This window comes from Neophocaena asiaeorientalis, unplaced genomic scaffold (genome assembly GCF_003031525.2).
Source record: "Neophocaena asiaeorientalis asiaeorientalis breed wild unplaced genomic scaffold, Neophocaena_asiaeorientalis_V1.1 scaffold280, whole genome shotgun sequence".
Classification (NCBI taxonomy): domain Eukaryota; kingdom Metazoa; phylum Chordata; class Mammalia; order Artiodactyla; family Phocoenidae; genus Neophocaena; species Neophocaena asiaeorientalis.
Window position 1 is genome coordinate 4,616,743 of NW_020185321.1, and position 17,165 is coordinate 4,633,907.

At 44.7% G+C, this 17,165-nt stretch overlaps 1 protein-coding gene across 3 annotated transcripts; it reads right to left on the reverse strand.

The window, feature by feature from the left end:
• Positions 1-800: 800 nt before the first annotated feature.
• ZNF792 (zinc finger protein 792) lies at positions 801-16,450 on the reverse strand. 3 transcript variants are annotated; one of them, XM_024733856.1, is made up of 4 exons: positions 16,080-16,450; positions 5,386-5,512; positions 4,367-4,489; positions 801-3,753 (listed from the first exon to the last, which is right to left on the reverse strand). In XM_024733856.1, exons 1-4 carry the CDS (start codon positions 16,110-16,112, stop codon positions 2,135-2,137), a joined length of 1,902 nt encoding a protein of 633 aa, XP_024589624.1. In that variant the 5' UTR covers positions 16,113-16,450; the 3' UTR covers positions 801-2,134. The 3 variants fall into 3 exon arrangements, with proteins under 3 accessions (XP_024589624.1, XP_024589625.1, XP_024589626.1); XM_024733857.1 differs by lacking the exon at positions 16,080-16,450 and adding an exon at positions 8,134-8,754; XM_024733858.1 differs by lacking the exon at positions 5,386-5,512.
• Between the last annotated feature and the right edge of the window lie 715 nt (positions 16,451-17,165).

Sequence of the window (17,165 nt, forward strand, 5' to 3'; positions counted from 1 at the left end):
TGAGGGATGAATGAATAAGCAAAATATGACATATACATACAATGGCATATTATTCAGCTTAAAAAGTAATGTAATTCTGACACATGTTATAACATGGATGAAACTTAAGGACATTATGCTAAGTGAAATAAGCCAGTCACAAAAAGACAATATATAGCTCCATTTATATGAGATAACTAGAGTAGTCAAATTCCATTACGGAGAGTAGAATATTGGTTTTCAGGGGCTTGGGGAAGGGGGAAATAGGGAGTTATTGTTTAATGGGTATAGTTTCAGTTTTGCAAAATGTAAAGAACTCTGGAGATGAATAATGGTGATAGTTGCACAATATGACTGTACTTAATACTGCTGAACCGTGCACCTAACAATGGTTAAGACAGTAAATTTTATGTTGTGTATTTTATGAGATATTTTTTAATTTAAAAAAAAGCATAAAAACTGTGGTATTCATTCAACAGAGCACTACTCAGCAGTAAAAGGAATGAACTACTCATACACACAGAATGGATGATTCTCAAGATGATTATGCTATATGAAAGAAAACAGACCAAAAATAGAGTACAAATACTTTATGATTCCAATCGTATAAAATTTTAGGAAAGGCAAACAAATCTATAGTGGAAAAAAAGGTAAATCAATGGTTTCCTTGGGATGTAGGTAATGGTTCCCTGGGGAAGGCAAGGAGGGATAGTAAAGGGGCATGAGGTAGCTTTGTGGGTGATAAGTTCATTATCATAATTGTTGTGTTGGTTCCCTGAGTGTATACATACTTTAAAACTTATCAAAGTGTACACATTAAATACATACAGCCATTTATTCCATGAAAATTATATCTCAACAAAGCATTAAAAGAATTGTTGCACATAAAAATCTGATCTCCTACTCATTTTGGAAAACTAGAAGATTTGGCAACCCCATATTGATTCTACTACCTCTCTCCTCATGTGTTGGCAGCAGAGATGGCTGGCTACGTCACAAATGCCTCATCCCTGGTGTACAGGATCTACCTTCTCTCAGTCCCCATTTTCCTGCCAACCCAGCAATGGCTTTGACATGAATAATGCAGAGAGCCTGCAGTATTCCACAAAACCTTTAGATAATTTGCTTTGCCGGTGACCTTAGTCATAAGGACAGAGGTCTGGAGGTCCTGAGAACTTCTGCAAATCCTGAATCCTGCACAGTCACATTTAAAGGAACATTTGTGGATGCACTTTTAGAACAGGTACATTCCCTCTTGTTTGCCAACTGGACCCAGTAAGTCTTACAGTAGGTGACATATACTGGAACATTAGACATCAAGGGCATATAACTCCTTGGCAGGGGCCAGGTAAACAGTGTCTACTCAACAGTGCTAAGGAATAGGAGGCATCCCCAGTAAACAAAGGCCCCAACTCAGGCTGCTTCCAGATGCACTGGAGATTGCACAACCTCCCCTTCCTCAGAGTAATCTCTGATTCACAAAAATTCATGCCATTCAGACCACAACATTAGGCCCACAAAGCCCTACAAGCTTCCCTAGGATGCCTTGGGTAGCAACACAAACGAGGCCAAATCTGGACTGAAAACTGCGCTCTGCCATCCTGCTCTTCCCTGAGGCAATAAATTTGGAGACCCCTTTGGTTTGGTAGACCTTAATTCTGTTCTCAACCCACTCCACAGTTATCAGAACACAGCAGATTAAAGGTGGCTTTATCAATAAGGCTCTTATCACCCAAACCAGAGCAATGTAAAGTAAATAGTTGTTAAGATAGGTAAGGTGGAAGCTGGATGAATCCATCATGAGCATCATACAAGATAAACAAATGTCCTTGAAAAAGGGAAACCTCTGCAAGCTGCCAGTAGGACCCAGCTCAGGTCTTCATGGCCAAAGATGGGTGATGTCCACAGCTAAACCAGTCACAGGGGGAGGGAATGACATCTTCCCATGGCCTCAGGCTACTCATGATTCCCTCCTGGAGAGAGGAAACAGAGGCCTGTCTTTTGTGAGCACAGGAAAGTGGCTGATGCACACTCTGGAGACCTGCCAGTGGGTAGAACTGAGATGACTTCTACCACAGACATTAGCAGTGAGAAAAACTCTGACAAAGTTTGTGGTCAGAAAATGCAACCCTGCTCCAGAAAGCTTCCAATATATCTAGCATCCATTGGGAATCTCTCCAGCATAGATATTTGGATGAACAAGGTTCAACTTCTGGCTGACAGCTCCCTCATAAAGACCACTCTCAGAGTTAATCTCTAGTGGGTGCTGTCGTGCAGAAGAAGGAGGGTGCACATTCTCTGAACTCCTTTCTCTGGTGTGAATTTTCTGATGCCGGATGAGGGTAGACCTTTGGCTGAAAGCCTTTTCACATTCATTGCACTTATATGGCTTATCTGGTTTGTGAACTTTCTGGTGCTGCCTCAGATTAGAACTTTGTCTGAAGGTTTTCCCACATTCAAGGCACTCATAAGGCCGCTCACCAGTGTGAAGTCTCCGATGGTTATTGAAGCTGGAGCGTTGGCTAAAGAATTTCCCGCATTCAGGGCACTGATAAGGCCGTTCACCAGTGTGAAGTCTCCGATGGCTATTGAGGCTGGAGCTTTGGCTAAACAGTTTCCCACATTCACTGCACTCATAAGGCCGTTCACCAGTGTGAACTCGCTGATGTTTCATGAGGTCGGAGCTTCGGCTGAAGGCTTTCCCACAAACGCTGCACCCATAGGGTCGTTCACCAGTGTGAACTATCTGATGTTGAACAAGTCCATCAAAGTGGCTAAAGAATTTTCCACATTCATTGCACTTATAAGGTTTTTCTCCAGTGTGAACTCTCCAATGTTTAATTAGGCTGGAGTTGCAGTTGAAGGATTTCCCACACTCGCTGCACTCATGAGCACTTTTACCTGTATGAACCCTCTTATGATGAATGAGGTTGGAACGTTGGCTAAAGAATTTCCCACATTCACTGCACTCATAAGGCTTTTCTCCAGTGTGTACCCTCTTATGTTGAATAAGATTGGAGCTTCGGCTAAAGAATTTCCCGCATTCGCTGCACACATGAGGGCTTTCACCAGTGTGAACTCTCTGATGTTTGATGAGACTGGACTGCTGGCTAAAGAATGTCCCACATTCACCACACTCATAAGGCTTTCCTCGATTGTGATCTCTCTGGTGTTGAAAGAGGCCAGTGGCGTAGCTGAAGAATATCCCACATTTGCTGCACTCATAAGGCCTTTCTCCAGTGTGGGTCCTCTGCTGAACAAGTGAGGATTTGTCACTGAGAGCGTTCTGAAATTCACTGCGCTTCTTACGGCATTGCATAGTGGGAAAATCCACCACGCCTTCGGAGCTGTGGTGTGGCTCCACTACACGGGGAGTGACCTGGTGCTGACCACATCTGGACACAAAGGCCTTCCCACCCTCCCTCAGTGTGAAAGGTTTCTTTGATGTGTCATCTCTGCAGCTCTTCACAAGCGAGGCGCTGCCTTCGTTCCTTGAGATAGGCTTGTCCACATTCTGCTGCATCTGTGGTTGGTGAAGGTTGGCATTGAACTTAAACTCTCTCCTGTATGCCTCACACACATGTGGTTTCTGCCAGGGATGTGTTGCCTGGTGTTCAGCTGGGTGCACAATGTCTTTCAGGTGTAGGCCACGCAGGTCACAGGGGTAGCCTTTCTGGGTGGATGGAACCACCTTGGGATTCATGTCCTGTGACACTTCTACAGAAACACTAAGCTCAGCAGGTGACCCCTCACCCTCTGTCCCATGGCAAAAATCTGAAAGGAGAAAAATGCTGGTGACAACCCAATCACAAATGCAAGTCTGATCCAGGAATGAGTCCATGGGATTATTGGCAAGATGAAAGGCCTGAGGTCAGGATGAGGAATGGTCTTCTCTAATGTGCTGTGCCTGGTAAGGTCACGAAATAGGGGAGGCCTTACCAGGAGCAAGGACACAAAGATGTGCACAGTATCAGGTGGAAAGGCAAGTCTCCTCCTCACTTCTCTACAAAGGCTTTTCAGGGGAGCCCTGGCTGCTGGTAACCCATGAGGACTGTGCAGAAGGATGTGTTCAGGCCCGGGAAAATCTGGTTGCAACTGGCTAGCTGGTGTTCAAGGACTATAATAGGAAATGTGTACATCGCATGACATATTAAGTGCAGGTCCACATTGGAGAGTGTTGCAGAGGGAGCTGTGGAAACAGTGAGGGACACAGCCAGGGGCCCCAAGTCAAAGCAGAAATGACAAGTAGGCAATGTGTCAAGAACAGGAAAGGAAAGGTAGAAGAGAAATAAGGCTTTGGCACCAAAACAACGATGAACACGAGAAAAGTGGCAGGTATGATCTGAAGACAGTAGTGATGTCACATGGTCCCCCATCTCTCACTTACCTGAGCCAGGCCCTCTATATGCCCCTCTTGCCATGGCTGACGTCATGTCCACTCGGTCAGGCACCCAGGGCTCTGCCCCCATTTCCAGCTGGGCAACTACATGAGACCTGAAAGATGTAAGTCCTAAGGGAAAGACAGGACAGGTAAGGGGCCAGCACTTGCCCTGGTGAACTACCCCACAACAGACCACAGGAAAGAAAACAAAATATTACAAAAGGAACACACAAGGGAGGTCTAGCAGGAACATCTCAGTAGTCATAGCAAATAGTAACCACCAGTGCCTAGAATTCCTGGCAGTCAGGCCTTAGGAAATATTAGTTTTAAAGGAAAAGAGCAGAACAGAACTGTCATAGATCTGGACGATCACCCAGGCGGGCAGTGGCTGAGTCAGATGGGATCCACTGGTCTTCCTTCTGGGACCCTTCCCCACAAGGCTTCAGGGCAGCAGGTATTGGGGCTGCTTGGGGAGAGCTTGGGACCCTGCACACAGCTGAGCTCTGGAACCCACGGCACATATACCAGAAAGGGGGGAAGGGGGACTTCCCTGGTGGTGCAGTGGTTAAGAATCCGCCTGCCGATGCAGGGGACATGGGTTTGAGCCCTGGTCCGGGAAGATCCCACATGCCACGGAGCAACTAAGCCAGTGCGCCACAACAACTGAGCCTGCGCTCTAGAGCCTGTGAGCCACAACGACTGAGCCCACGTGCCACAACTATGGAAGCCTGCGTGCCTAGAGCCCGTGCTCCTCAACAAGAGAAGCTACTGCAAGGAGATGCCTGCATACCTCAATGAAGAGTAACCTCCACTCACTGCAACTAGAGAAAGCCCGCACACAGCAATGAAGACCCAACGCAGCCAAAAATAAATAAATAAAATAAATAAATTTATTTTTTAAAAAAAGGTGGGGGGGAAGGAAGCAGTGCCCACGGTCCGGCTGTGGGACGGAAAGAGCCTCTTCTTGGGAAAGGAGGATGGGCAGAGATGAGCTGAGGACACCTGGGTGGGTGTGAAAGCCTTACCCAGTGAGGCTATCAGTGCAAAGTTCTCCAGCATCACATCGCAGTACAGGAGTCTCTGAGCCTCATCAAGGAGTCCCCACTCCTCCTGGGAGAAGTAAATGGTCACGTCCTCAAAGGTCACACAGTCCTGCCATGATGGGGACAGTTCATTCCATGATCAGCTTCTCTCCTCAGGACTCCCTGTCTATCCCCTGTTCACCCTCCTCCCCAGCTTCCCAACTCAGAGGAGATCCCAGGCCCTGGTTCCATGCCTTCTATGACTGCTTTTTCAGCCCACAGCAATGCCAGCAATGCTCTGGGCCTGAAGTGCAGGGCCCCTAGTGTCGCCGATGTCATGCCTTACAGATACAAACAAACATGGGCCCATAATCCCCAGTACCAGGGCCCTGGGGGCAACAGCTCACATGCCCTCCCCACATGCATATCACTCTTTGGACTGTACATTTCCTCAAACCCTGGACCTCACCACTGCATCCACATTGTTGCTGTACCCCCTCCCCATCCCAGCCCACATCATAGCCATCTCCATGCGCTGTCACTCTTTACATGGTATTGCTGGGGCTCAGGGTGGGCCACCCCAAAATGTGCCTCAATGTCATATAGATTATTTTGAATTAAATTTACTTAAGAAACGGCCAGCACAAGGGGGACACTCCTTTCTGTCTCCCTGAAAGCAAGAAATGAATCTCTCATGTAAAAGTAAATGAATGTCTCATGTAAAAGGGTGTCTTTCTACCTCAATCTGGAGGTAGAAAGACACCCTTATCACCAAAGATAGGGATTTTGGGGACAAGAAGCCTATATAAACAAACTTTGTTACTTCTTTAGTTTACTACCTGAAGCCCAAACTCTGTTTAGATTTTTCACTAATTGGGTACCCAAAACCTAAGTTTCTTTGTCTAGTCAATTCCTCACAAATTTATTGTTTTTTTTGTCCAAAAAGTATAAAAGCTGCCTGCTTTGGCCACTTCTTAGGTCCCATTTCTATGAGACCTCCATGAGCAGGAATTAAAATTTGTTTCCTTTTCACCTATTAATCTGTCTTGTGTCAATCTGATTATTAGTCCAGCCACAAAATCTCAAAAGAGGGGTAGAGGGGGCAATTTCCCTCTTCCTGACAGTTGGTGAGCCAGGCAGGTGGCTGGCTGGAGCCTGCTTCCCGCCCTGAGGATGCTGTAGATCCGGGGACATCTGACAAAGACTGCAGAAGGTAGTAAGATTTCTTACCCAGTCGGCCTCCCGGGTCTCTGCCTGCAAGTTCTGGTGGGAGGGAAAGTGGTGAGACTCCCCTTTCTCTGTCTCTAAATTTAGATTAGCAGGAGAAAATATTTGTGGAGCTGGTTAGTTCCTTGTATTAGTGACTTGGGAATCCTCATCCTTCACCTCCCAGAGATGGTCACTGTTTTTCTCTGTCTCTGTCTGTCGTGTTGTTTGTCACGAGGAAGAACCAGAGGGCAGAACACAGGCATAGGCCCTATGAGCCTGCTGTTCAAGCCAGCCTCACACACTGGTGAATTAGCAGTTCTCACCAGACCGGCATCTGTTTAGACAAACTTTGCTCTGGGTTCTTATTTTTTGCTACGTTGGGTCTTTGTTGCTGTGTGTGGTGGCTTCTCTTGGCATGGGCTCTAGGCGCACAGGCTTCAGTAGTTGTGGCGCACAGGCTTAGTTGCTCCGTGGCATGTGGGATCTTCCTGGACCAGGAATCAAACCCTTGTCCCCTACATTGGTAGGCGGATTCTTAACCACTGTGCTACCAGGGAAGTCCTGCTCTGGGCTCTTTATTAAAAAAAAAAAAAAAAAAGATGAGGTTTTTTCCTTCCATCTTGTTTTATGTCCTCAGAGCTTGGCTTTGTGTCCAGTGAGAATACTGTCTCTGGTCTGTACCATCCAGAAGGTGCATTTACTGGGGTGCATCTGGTGGCCAAGCTCTTTGTCCGGCCATACCAGCTCTCAGGGGACTTTGTCATAAGGCGTCCCAGTCCATAACGGACCTCTGTCATCACAACCTTCATTAGTTGTTAGTGCTGGGAAAGTCCCATTCCAGTAGTGCCTGCCGGATACCATAAATTATCGGTTTTATGGCTGGAGGCGCCCCAGATTTTTGTGGGACACTGGAGACACCATTTTCCCTACACCATTCTCACCACCTGTAGCAACAAAGGGGTTCTACCTTCTTAGACTAATTCTGGGAGTGGGCTTTTTGGATCTTGTGAGGGCTATATACTCTTCTTGTGAGATGCCTCTTGCATCTTTGGTTAAGCCATAATAAAACACTTATTGGCTTCAGTCACTATGTGAAAATATAAGATCCTACTTGTCAATGGCCAGATGATAGATCCTTTAAATTGGCTATATTTAAAAGGAAAAAACAATTGAGAGCTCTCATAATAAACAGCTGTCATACTGGTACTTATGGGAGGACCAAATTCTCTATAAAAAGAAAAAAAAAGGTATAATGACTAGTCTTAGAGAATCCCTTATTAAGATAAAAAAAACAGAAATTAGACTTAAAACAAAAATCCAACATAAATTCTCCTTCTTAAAAATCACCCCATCTTCTCAGCAATTTCCCAGGCTCTCCTACAAATAATCAGAAAATAAATGGGCTGGAGGCCAATATTTAAGAGTTTATAGAAACAACTGTCTTTGTCTTACAAAGCTTGTCTTATGAAGCTCTACAAAACCAGGAGTAAACTCTAGAAACAAGTCAAAGCCCATCGAACTTTACTCGTCCCAAGGTCTCACCTAATCCTCTCGAAATGCTTGCAGATATTATAGTAGATCAGGATATTGGCGCAAACTTGTCCTGTACTTAAGAAAAACATTTAATAATAATTACCCTAAGACCTATGATAATAGACAAGTATACTCCAAAACATATTTTCTTTCTCTGTCCCTTCAAGTTATGTCATGTATTTGAATGTAAACACAGCCCACAGAGCCTGAGCCTGAGCCTGGACTAATTCAATCAGTAAAACCTGAAATTAAAAGAAAAAAGAGAGAGAGGCTTTTTCAAACACCCACTGTTAAAAGGACTTTTTTGCTCAAACTCTAATAAGTCACAGCCTCCCTATAATTGCTTGTCAAGGGCAAATACAGATCTTAAAAGTCTTCTACACAAATAATAAAAGACTAGCTAGCTAAGCAAATAATCTAATTCATTCCAACTGTTACTGATAAACTAGTGAGTTTTCTATTGTACCTGATTCATGACTAAAGTTTTAAAATAAGAACTATGAGATCTCTGGTTGCGTTTATCTATATGTCCATATGTGTATGTTAACTCTGGATGGCACTGCCAAAATTAATCTGTAAAAGAGCTCTATTTAATTGGCTTAAATACTTTTTTTAATATAAAAAGTCTCAAATATGTAATAAAAAATAACCCAAACGTTTCTCATAATCTTTAGTAAATAAAAGCTACTTGTTGGTTAAATTAATACAGATATATCTTCAGAGTTACCTGAAGGTATATCCTCAGATAATCTTTAGGAAATAAAAGCTACTTGTTGGTTAAATTAGTACAGGTATATCTTCAGAGTTAGCATTAAATGTAATGTAGATAAACAACCTTTGTTCTACCTGGGTGTACTAGTCAAACGGGCTAATGTTGTCTCATTTGCAGTTTGTCAGCAAACAAACAAACAAGATAATGACTAACTGCTTTAATGTCTCATGAAATTTTCATGAGTAATCTGATTGTTAAAAATAAATTGAACAGATATAAATGTGATGAGTTTTTAGGTGAACTTTTAGACAATAATTGTTTTATGATATGTCCATTTAAATAGTTTCCTAAATCTGTTTGGTAATTTATACACTTAGAGTTTTGCTACGTTAACTTAAACGATGGGAATTAACTGGATGTCTAAATCATTTCCAAATACGATAAAGTACTGAAACATTAGTTTCTAAACAAGTCTAAGTTTATACCTACTTGTTGCCTCTTGATACAGAGAAACTAAGTATGTTTGGCTCTAGTAAATATATCTTGTGCTTTATTGAAAGATTGTACTATGAAATAGCATGTTTCTAGAAATTATAAAACGTATTTATGTTTGTCACACCACAAAATGTTAATAAAGTTCACAATTGTTTACTTCTTTGTTTTCACTAAAAAATTAAAATTTCAAAGGATTAGGATTCCAATTAATATATGTGGTTAAAGCTGCAGATATAATAAGGGATAAGAAAAGGTATGGAGACATTTTTATTAAGGAAAAAGAAAGTGATTTTGTCCTAAAGCTGGTTAGTTCTAAATGGGAAAGAAAACAAGGGACAAACTAAAAAGGATTCTTTGGAAAGGAATTTTATGTGTGGTCATGACTGAACAAGATTAGAATGAATTTAATTATGTAAATAAGTTTTAATATCAAAGTAAACTGGTACAAAATTGGAATTTGTTTTTCTCTCTGTTAAAAGAACAAAGTCTTTTTGGTTGTTTGTTTTTGTTTTCTATTGGTCTGCTCTTGATAATAAGAGATTATGAAAGGTTTTTCTTTACCTTTAAGTAATGTGCCTAGAAAAAAACAAAGATCTTCTGTCTTGTCAAAGTAATTACTTATGTTCTATATCTTTATCAGGTCTTTGATTCAGTAAGTAAACCCAGTCCTATTGCTATTAAAAGACCTGAATTTTGCTCAGAACTATATAGCCTTCTATATTTGCCTAAGAAGTCTTTAATTATTACTTTGGTTAAATGGATAACGAAGCATTGCTTCACAGCGACCTATTTAAGTCAAATATTTTTTGATATTTTTGACAAACTTCTCCCAAATCAAATTCTAAATGAAAACTTTTTGACTTAGAACTAATATTGAGACGTGAGATATTTCAGGGAACCTCTGAAATACCCTCAAAGATTTATTCTCTCTCCTTATAAAAAGATATTAAACTAATTAGGTGTATTTAATATGTTAAATTATATGGAAACTGTTGTCACATAAGAAGTCATGTTAAGTCTCCTTTATGTTGTGTCTGTATAGGTATGTATTCCAAGTGTTCCAGAAATTATGTGAAATTTCTGAAGTCATATATGTCCTGGCATAAAATGTTACTGTCATCAGAATGGAGACTCATACTAAAGGGATTGAACCCCGGTATCAGGGAAATGCACTGACTGTCATGCAAAGGCAGCAACAACAGAATCTGTAAAGACTGTGGCACATGTAGATAAAATCCATTCTGCTTCTGCAAAAAACCTGACCCCTTATTGCCAGATTTTGCCATTCTGATGTCCTTGTACCATGGCAACAGTCTGCTTCTGAATAAGAGAAATTAAAATGGGTAAACAATAGCTGTAAATTAAATGAACAGTCAGGGCTATGGGAAACCTAAGATGGCTACTTGGTTCTTCCCAGCTCCCTGGCAAACCTCATTTTTTTTTTTTTTCTTGCATCCCTTCACCCACCATAGTGTCTTTAAGATGCATTTAAATAGACATTGGCAGGAAGATTTCTATAACATTGCAAAAGCAGTCTACCAGCAATGTCTGACCTGTCAAGTCCATAACCCTGGGGAAAAACAATTTTTGTCCCCAGAAGCCCCAGACATTTTCTCTCTGGACTCTCTGAGCACCTGCAGCTGTACTTCATTCAACTGCCACTACGTATGGGTTATCAGAATGTTTTTATTATTACATGTATGTTTTCCGGATGGATTGAAGCCCTCCCTTGCTACAAAGCTGATGCCCTCACAAGGGCAAAGAAACGGTTTTTAAAAATGTGTTTTCCATTTGGGTATACCTTCCACAATCTCCAGTGATCAAGGCATCCACCTTACAGGGCAAATCATATGAGCCTTAAAAAATACCTCACAAACTTCATGGAAGTATCACTGTTGCTCTCATCCTCAATCATCAGGCAAAGTTGACAGAACTAACGGAAGAACTGGACTCAGAGCAGAACAAGAATTAATTACATGGGATTGAATGAACTGATGAATATGATTATAATTTTTGTGACTTTTTGTTTAAAATATTACTGATTTTTTTAACCTTTTGTTTTCCAAATACAAGGAAGTTTTTTTAAAAAGATTTACAGCAATTTGGTAAATTATACCTTTGTAAGCAAAAATGAAACATTTATCTTTTTCCCCCTACCTGATCTCTCCAGAATTCAGAAACTCTCTGTATTATTTTCTTAGCAATATAGTTACTTGCATAAGTTCAATAAGAATCTGTTCTCTTCATAATAGGACACAATTAGAAACACTGGTTATCTTGCCAAGGCTTTGACTGGAAAGTCATATTTGAGAGAGACACATGTAGACTCAGATATGACCAGACAGCTTGAAGGAACTAAGACTGCCTTTACTTTAAAATTATTATTTTATTTTTTTCTTTTTGGCTGTGCGGCTTGCGGGATCTTAGTTCCCTGACCAGGGACTGAACCCGCGCCCTAGGCAATGAAAGCGAGGAGTCCTAACCACTGGACCACCGGGGAATTCCCAAAATTGACTTTATGGGCCAATCAAATCCTTTGGAAAAGCATCCTGGTACCTTGCTAACAGGGTTCCCAGCGCCTTACCACGTGAGTAAGGACGGTCACTTCTGAGAGGCACAGGAACCTCAGGATATTTGGGGGATCTCAAGAGAGGAATTCACCCAATTCTATAGGTATTACAGGCAAGTCTGATGATAAGTCTGACGTGGCTTCCTGGCCTCGAGAGGCTATTAAGAGTTCAATCTGGAAATTCCTTATGAAAAGTTCCAGCAAAGCAGATTCAGAAGAGCCTATATGGCTAAGCCCTATTCTTGCTGGACCTGTATAAATAATCAGGCCGAGTTTATGGAATCTAGACTTACTCTGCAAACAAATTCGTCTTAATTTGGCTATCTTTGGTAGACATGAGAGTGATTTTAGAGAACAAAATTATGTTTCAATAGAAACTATAATGTACACTTGTATATATGATTCTAGTGCTATTAGTTTTCATTGAGGCTTTGTTATTTACCTGAAAACTGGACTGGATCCTGAATTATTCTAGTTTCCTCCAATATCTGGCTACAACTCTTTAATGTTTCCAATTTTTTCTCACCCTTCTGAGTTGGAATCACTGAGAACTAAAACTGAGTTTGGAATCACTGAGTTGGAATCATTGAGAACTAAAATTGCCCTTTTCTTGAAGCCCTGCAAATTGAAGCTAAACGACTTGATAAACTTCAGAGAAATTGCCACCACGGCTCATATTTAAACTATCCTCGTGCCTTTTACTATATGAGCCACTCAGAAAGTTTTCCTGACATCAGAGACATTTCAAACTGCAAAAGATGCTTCAACCCTGACATCTAGAAATCTTGACTGACTGCATCCTAGTCTACAAACTGGTTTATAATCTGCTCCGATCATTAACCTTTGTTTTTCTTTTGATCCCCTAGAAATGTCTCCTATTAAATACTTGGTTGCTTGCACCATAGGCCTAGCTGTGGGAGCTCCCCCTGCATCACTGCCTCCTAAAATAAGGTATAACTGTTTAACTGAACTAATCTGTTCTCAGGACTAAGAAAATGGTTCAATGAACTGTAGGACTCCACTAACCGTTCTCTCTCTCCACAGAGGACGATTCAGAGGAGCGAAGTGTCAGACCCGAGGTAGGCCTCCCCTAAATGTTTCTCAATGGCATATTGATTGTTTTGAATTAAAGTTACTGAAGAAACAGCCAACGCAAGGGACACTCTGACCCTCCTTTCTGTCTCCCTGAAAACAGGAAATAAATTTCTCACGTAAAAAGTGCACTCCCTGCATCTGGACATAAAAAACATCCTTATTTGGACTTCCCTGGCGGTCCAGTGGTTAGGACTCTGCGCTCCCCATGCAGGGGGCCCGGGTTCCATCCTTGGTCAGGGAACTAGATCCTGCATGCAGCAACTAAGAGCCCGCGCGCAGCCAAATAAATAAACATTAAAAAAAAAAAAAAAAAAGGGCTTCCCTGGTGGCGCAGTGGTTGAGAGTCCGCCTGCCGATGCAGGGGACGCAGGTTCGTGCCCTGGTCCGGGAAGATCCCACATGCTGCGGAGCGGCTGGGCCCGTGAGCCATGGCCACTGAGCCTGCGCGTCTGGAGCCTGTGCTTCGCAACGGGAGAGGCCACAATAGTGAGAGGCCCGCGTACCGCAAAAAAAAAAAAAAAAGAACACCCTTATTGCCAAAGATAGGGAATTTGGGCCAAGAAGCCTACGTAAATAAAACCTGTTACTTCTTTACTACCTGAAACCCGAACTTTGCTTAGCTTCTTCACTAATTGGGCACCCAAAACCTAAGTTTCTTTGTCCAGTCAGTTCCTCACAAATGTGTTGTTTCCTTGTCTAATAGGTATAAAAGCTGCCTGCTGTGGCCACTTTTTAGGTCCCATTTCTGTGAGACCTTCACGTGCATTAAAATTTTTCTCCTGTTAATATTACTTTTATTATTAGTCCAGCCACAAGAACTCAAAGGAAGGGTAGAGGAGGAAGCTGCCCCCTCCCTGGCAGTCCGGAGAATTCTTGGCAAATACAGCCATGATCCCATCCTGCTCCCAGACCTTCTGTGGCTCCCACTGCCAAGGGCAACATCTACCCTTGATGTGAAGGCCTCCCCACTCGGCCCTGTTCCTGGCTTCAATCCAAGCCACCCAGGACTACATCAGATGCCCTTGGCCCTTTTCTTCTGTCCCTTCATCAATCACTCATTCAAAAGCCAACCTCTCTGGTCCTCCTACCCCCTACCCACCAGGGTCTAACGGCTCTCTCATCTTGCCCCATTTGCCCCTGAGTTGATTCCCCAGCCCGACTGAAAATCCCTGGGCCCCTTCAAGGGTCCACAAAGCCCTGGTGAGAACGAAGATGGCTGAATGAGCACCAGCCCAGGCCTCACTGAAAAATGACCTCCAGTACTATGAAGCCTCAGCCCCCCTTCTCATATCTATGCCCCCAGGAAAATGTGGCCACCTGCCAGACCCACCTTTCCCTACACACAGCCCCCTGCCCAACCACCACCACGAACACTAACTCTCCCTCATCTGTCTTTATGATGCCAAACAAGCCAGCAAGATACCCCGTTCTCAGTTCTCAGGCCCCACCCTCTCCCTTCCCCCTAACATCCCTGCCACCATGACCTGAAGTTTCACCCTCCTAAATCCGACACACCCTTGCCCACACACCAGATGCCACATCTTGGTTGTTTCTTTTTTTGTTTTCTTTCTTTTTTTTTTCTGGCCACGTCGCACGGCTTGTGGGATCTTAGTTCCCCGACCAGGGATCAAACCCGGCCCCCCCTGCAATGGAAGCGTGGAGTCTTAACCACTGGACTTCCAGGGAAGTCCCTCGATGTTTCTAACTGTGAAAATAAAGACCAACCAAATGAGAACAGCAAAGGCTAATTACTCTGAGTTTGCTATAGAAAGAGAGTCAACCGCTTATGCTCTGGCACAGACTCAGAGGCAGGCAGAGGAGCGGGAAAGCTTTATAAGTGGAAAAAAAGGGAAGGCTTCAGGTATGCCCTGTTGGCATGGGGAAGCTGTGGGCAGGCTAACTAGGCGCAGGGCATCCTATGTGATTGGTTAGGGGTGCATATTTGGCTTTCCCTGGTTGGTCCTATGTTGGAAGTAGGAACAAAAATTAGAGGAGTTGTCAGCTATTAAGCCCTGGTCTTTTGGGGCCAATTGTTACAGAAGTTATTGTTTAACTTTCTGGATTGTCACTAGAGATGGCAATCTGGCTTCCTGCGAGTCTAACTTTCAGCAGGATGGCTTCCTGGGTTGTTTATTGTAGATAAGAGGGTTGGTTGCCTGGACAGATTGCTGCAGGTTGTGGGCCAGAGTTCTATTTTATATATAGTCTTTCAATTGTCCCTTTGTATATTTGGTGTCTCATAACCTAAACTAAGTCTCCCCAGAACACCATAACTGTGTGTCTGGCTCCTCAACCTTCAACTCCACGCAGGGGTCCCTGGAACATCAGAGTTCAACATGGCCAAAACCTAACTTCTTCTGTTTCCACTGAAAATTCCTCCTACGGCCAACTTCCCCTTCTCAGTTGATGGTTCATCCATCCTCCCAGCTGCTAAAACCCAAAACCATCACGTCACCTCTTTCCTTTGTCAGCCTCCACATCAGAAAATCTGGTCAGACTAGCTTAAAAGACACACCTAGAATCCAGTCGCTCCTTCGGCCTCCAGCCACCTGCCCGAGTCACGTGGGCTGCAGTACTGCAACAGCCCACTCCTTGCTCTCCCCGCCTTCACCCTCAGCCCGCAGTCAATTTTCCACTCAGCATCCATAGGGCCCTGCTAAGACCGAAGTCAGATCATCTCCCTCCTGTGCTCTGAACCTTCTGTGGCTCCCAACACTCTCAGTAGAGAGCCCCAGCTCCCCACCCCGCCATTCCAGGGCTGACTTCAGCCCACCTGCTCTCTGAACACTCCCAGGTCAATCAGGCATTTGCACGTGCTGGTTCCCGTGCTTAGGAAACCCTTTCCCACCTCATCCCACTAGAGTTTAGAAATGGGAACTGCTCTCTATAATCCGTGGCCTGGATTCAGGACTCTAGGCTGGGAGGGACTGCTCGCCCTCTCAAACCCTCGGAGACCCGGGACTCAAAAGCAGAAAGATGAAAAAGAAGTGAAGTCGTAGGGCATCGCCCATCTTTGATACCCCGGCGCCGGGCACGTGAGGGTGGGGGGCTGAGCGGCTGAGGGCCTGAAGCCCATCCACTCACCTTCGCCGGGTCCATCAGCGCCGCCGCCGCCATCGCAGCCCGTGGACGCAGGGGCCCTAAGAGGCGGGCGACCGAGGCGAGTGTCGCGAGCTCAGCCTAGCACCGCCTCGCCTTGCCCGGGGCGAGGTGGCACTTCAGTCTCCCCAGGGTCAAGGGCACCCAGAGCCCGATGCCGCCGCTGGGGCCGCGGAGAGCGCGCGGCCCGGCGGGACCCTGGCGGACACCGCGTCCCAGGGGCTCACGACTAGTTCAGAGGCGCGGAGGAGGGTCCTGGCCTCCCTGTCCTTCCCCTCCCGCTTCGGAAAACCAGCTGGGAAGAGCGGTACTGGCCCAGCCCCGGGCCCACGGCTCGGGGAGCACCGGCCCGGGGAAATGACTTGCTGCGCTGAAACGCAGGAAGTTCCGGCCCCCACCTCCTCGGCCCTAAGAAACGACACTCCCCGGGGCTGTCATTGGCCCAGCGCCAGCCGGTGACGCACCGGCACAGCCTAATAGACCGTGTTTTCTGTCCTGCATCCGGCCAGGCTGGTCGGGGGCGGCGGGGGAGAGGCGGGAGGGAGGCAGGCGGGGCAGGAGAGCGGACCTTGCTGGTTGACATTGGCCGAGCTGCACCGTGAGCTGCACCTCCTTAAGGGGCTGTCCCCAGGCTTCTGGGGCCAAGTCCCGCCCGCCCAAAGAGGTCTGTAATATGAGACCCCCTGGTACCTGTGTGGGCGTAGCTGGCCCCTTTACCTCTCAGGCTCCCAAGGACCCTAATTCACATGGAAAAATGAAGCTAATATCTAATTTACGGGTTCTTTGTGTACTAACATTAAATGTTGCTCTAATTCAGTGCATCTCAAACCCGTAACGTCAGCATCACCTGGGAATTTGTTTAAAATGCAAGTTCTCAGGCAATAACCTAAACCTAGACACTTATAAATCATCCTGGGGGTGGGACCCAGCCTTCTGTGTGTCAACAAGCCTTCCGGGGGACTCCAGTTTAAGGAAAAGGGACTCTCATTAACATTCAGTAAATAAAATGGGGGAAATAAGGGCTTCCCTGGTGGCGCAGTGGTTGAGAGTCCGCCTGCCGATGCAGGGGAC

Coding starts and splice junctions, on each gene's coding strand:
- ZNF792 (XM_024733856.1), bottom strand. CDS start 16,112: ATGGCGGCGGCGGCGCTGATGGACCCGGCGAAG. Junction 4,490..5,385: donor TGCACTGATAGCCTCACTGG/GTAAGGCTTTCA, acceptor TCTTTCCCTTAG/GACTTACATCTTTCAGGTCT. Junction 3,754..4,366: donor ATATAGAGGGCCTGGCTCAG/GTAAGTGAGAGA, acceptor TTCTCCTTTCAG/ATTTTTGCCATGGGACAGAG.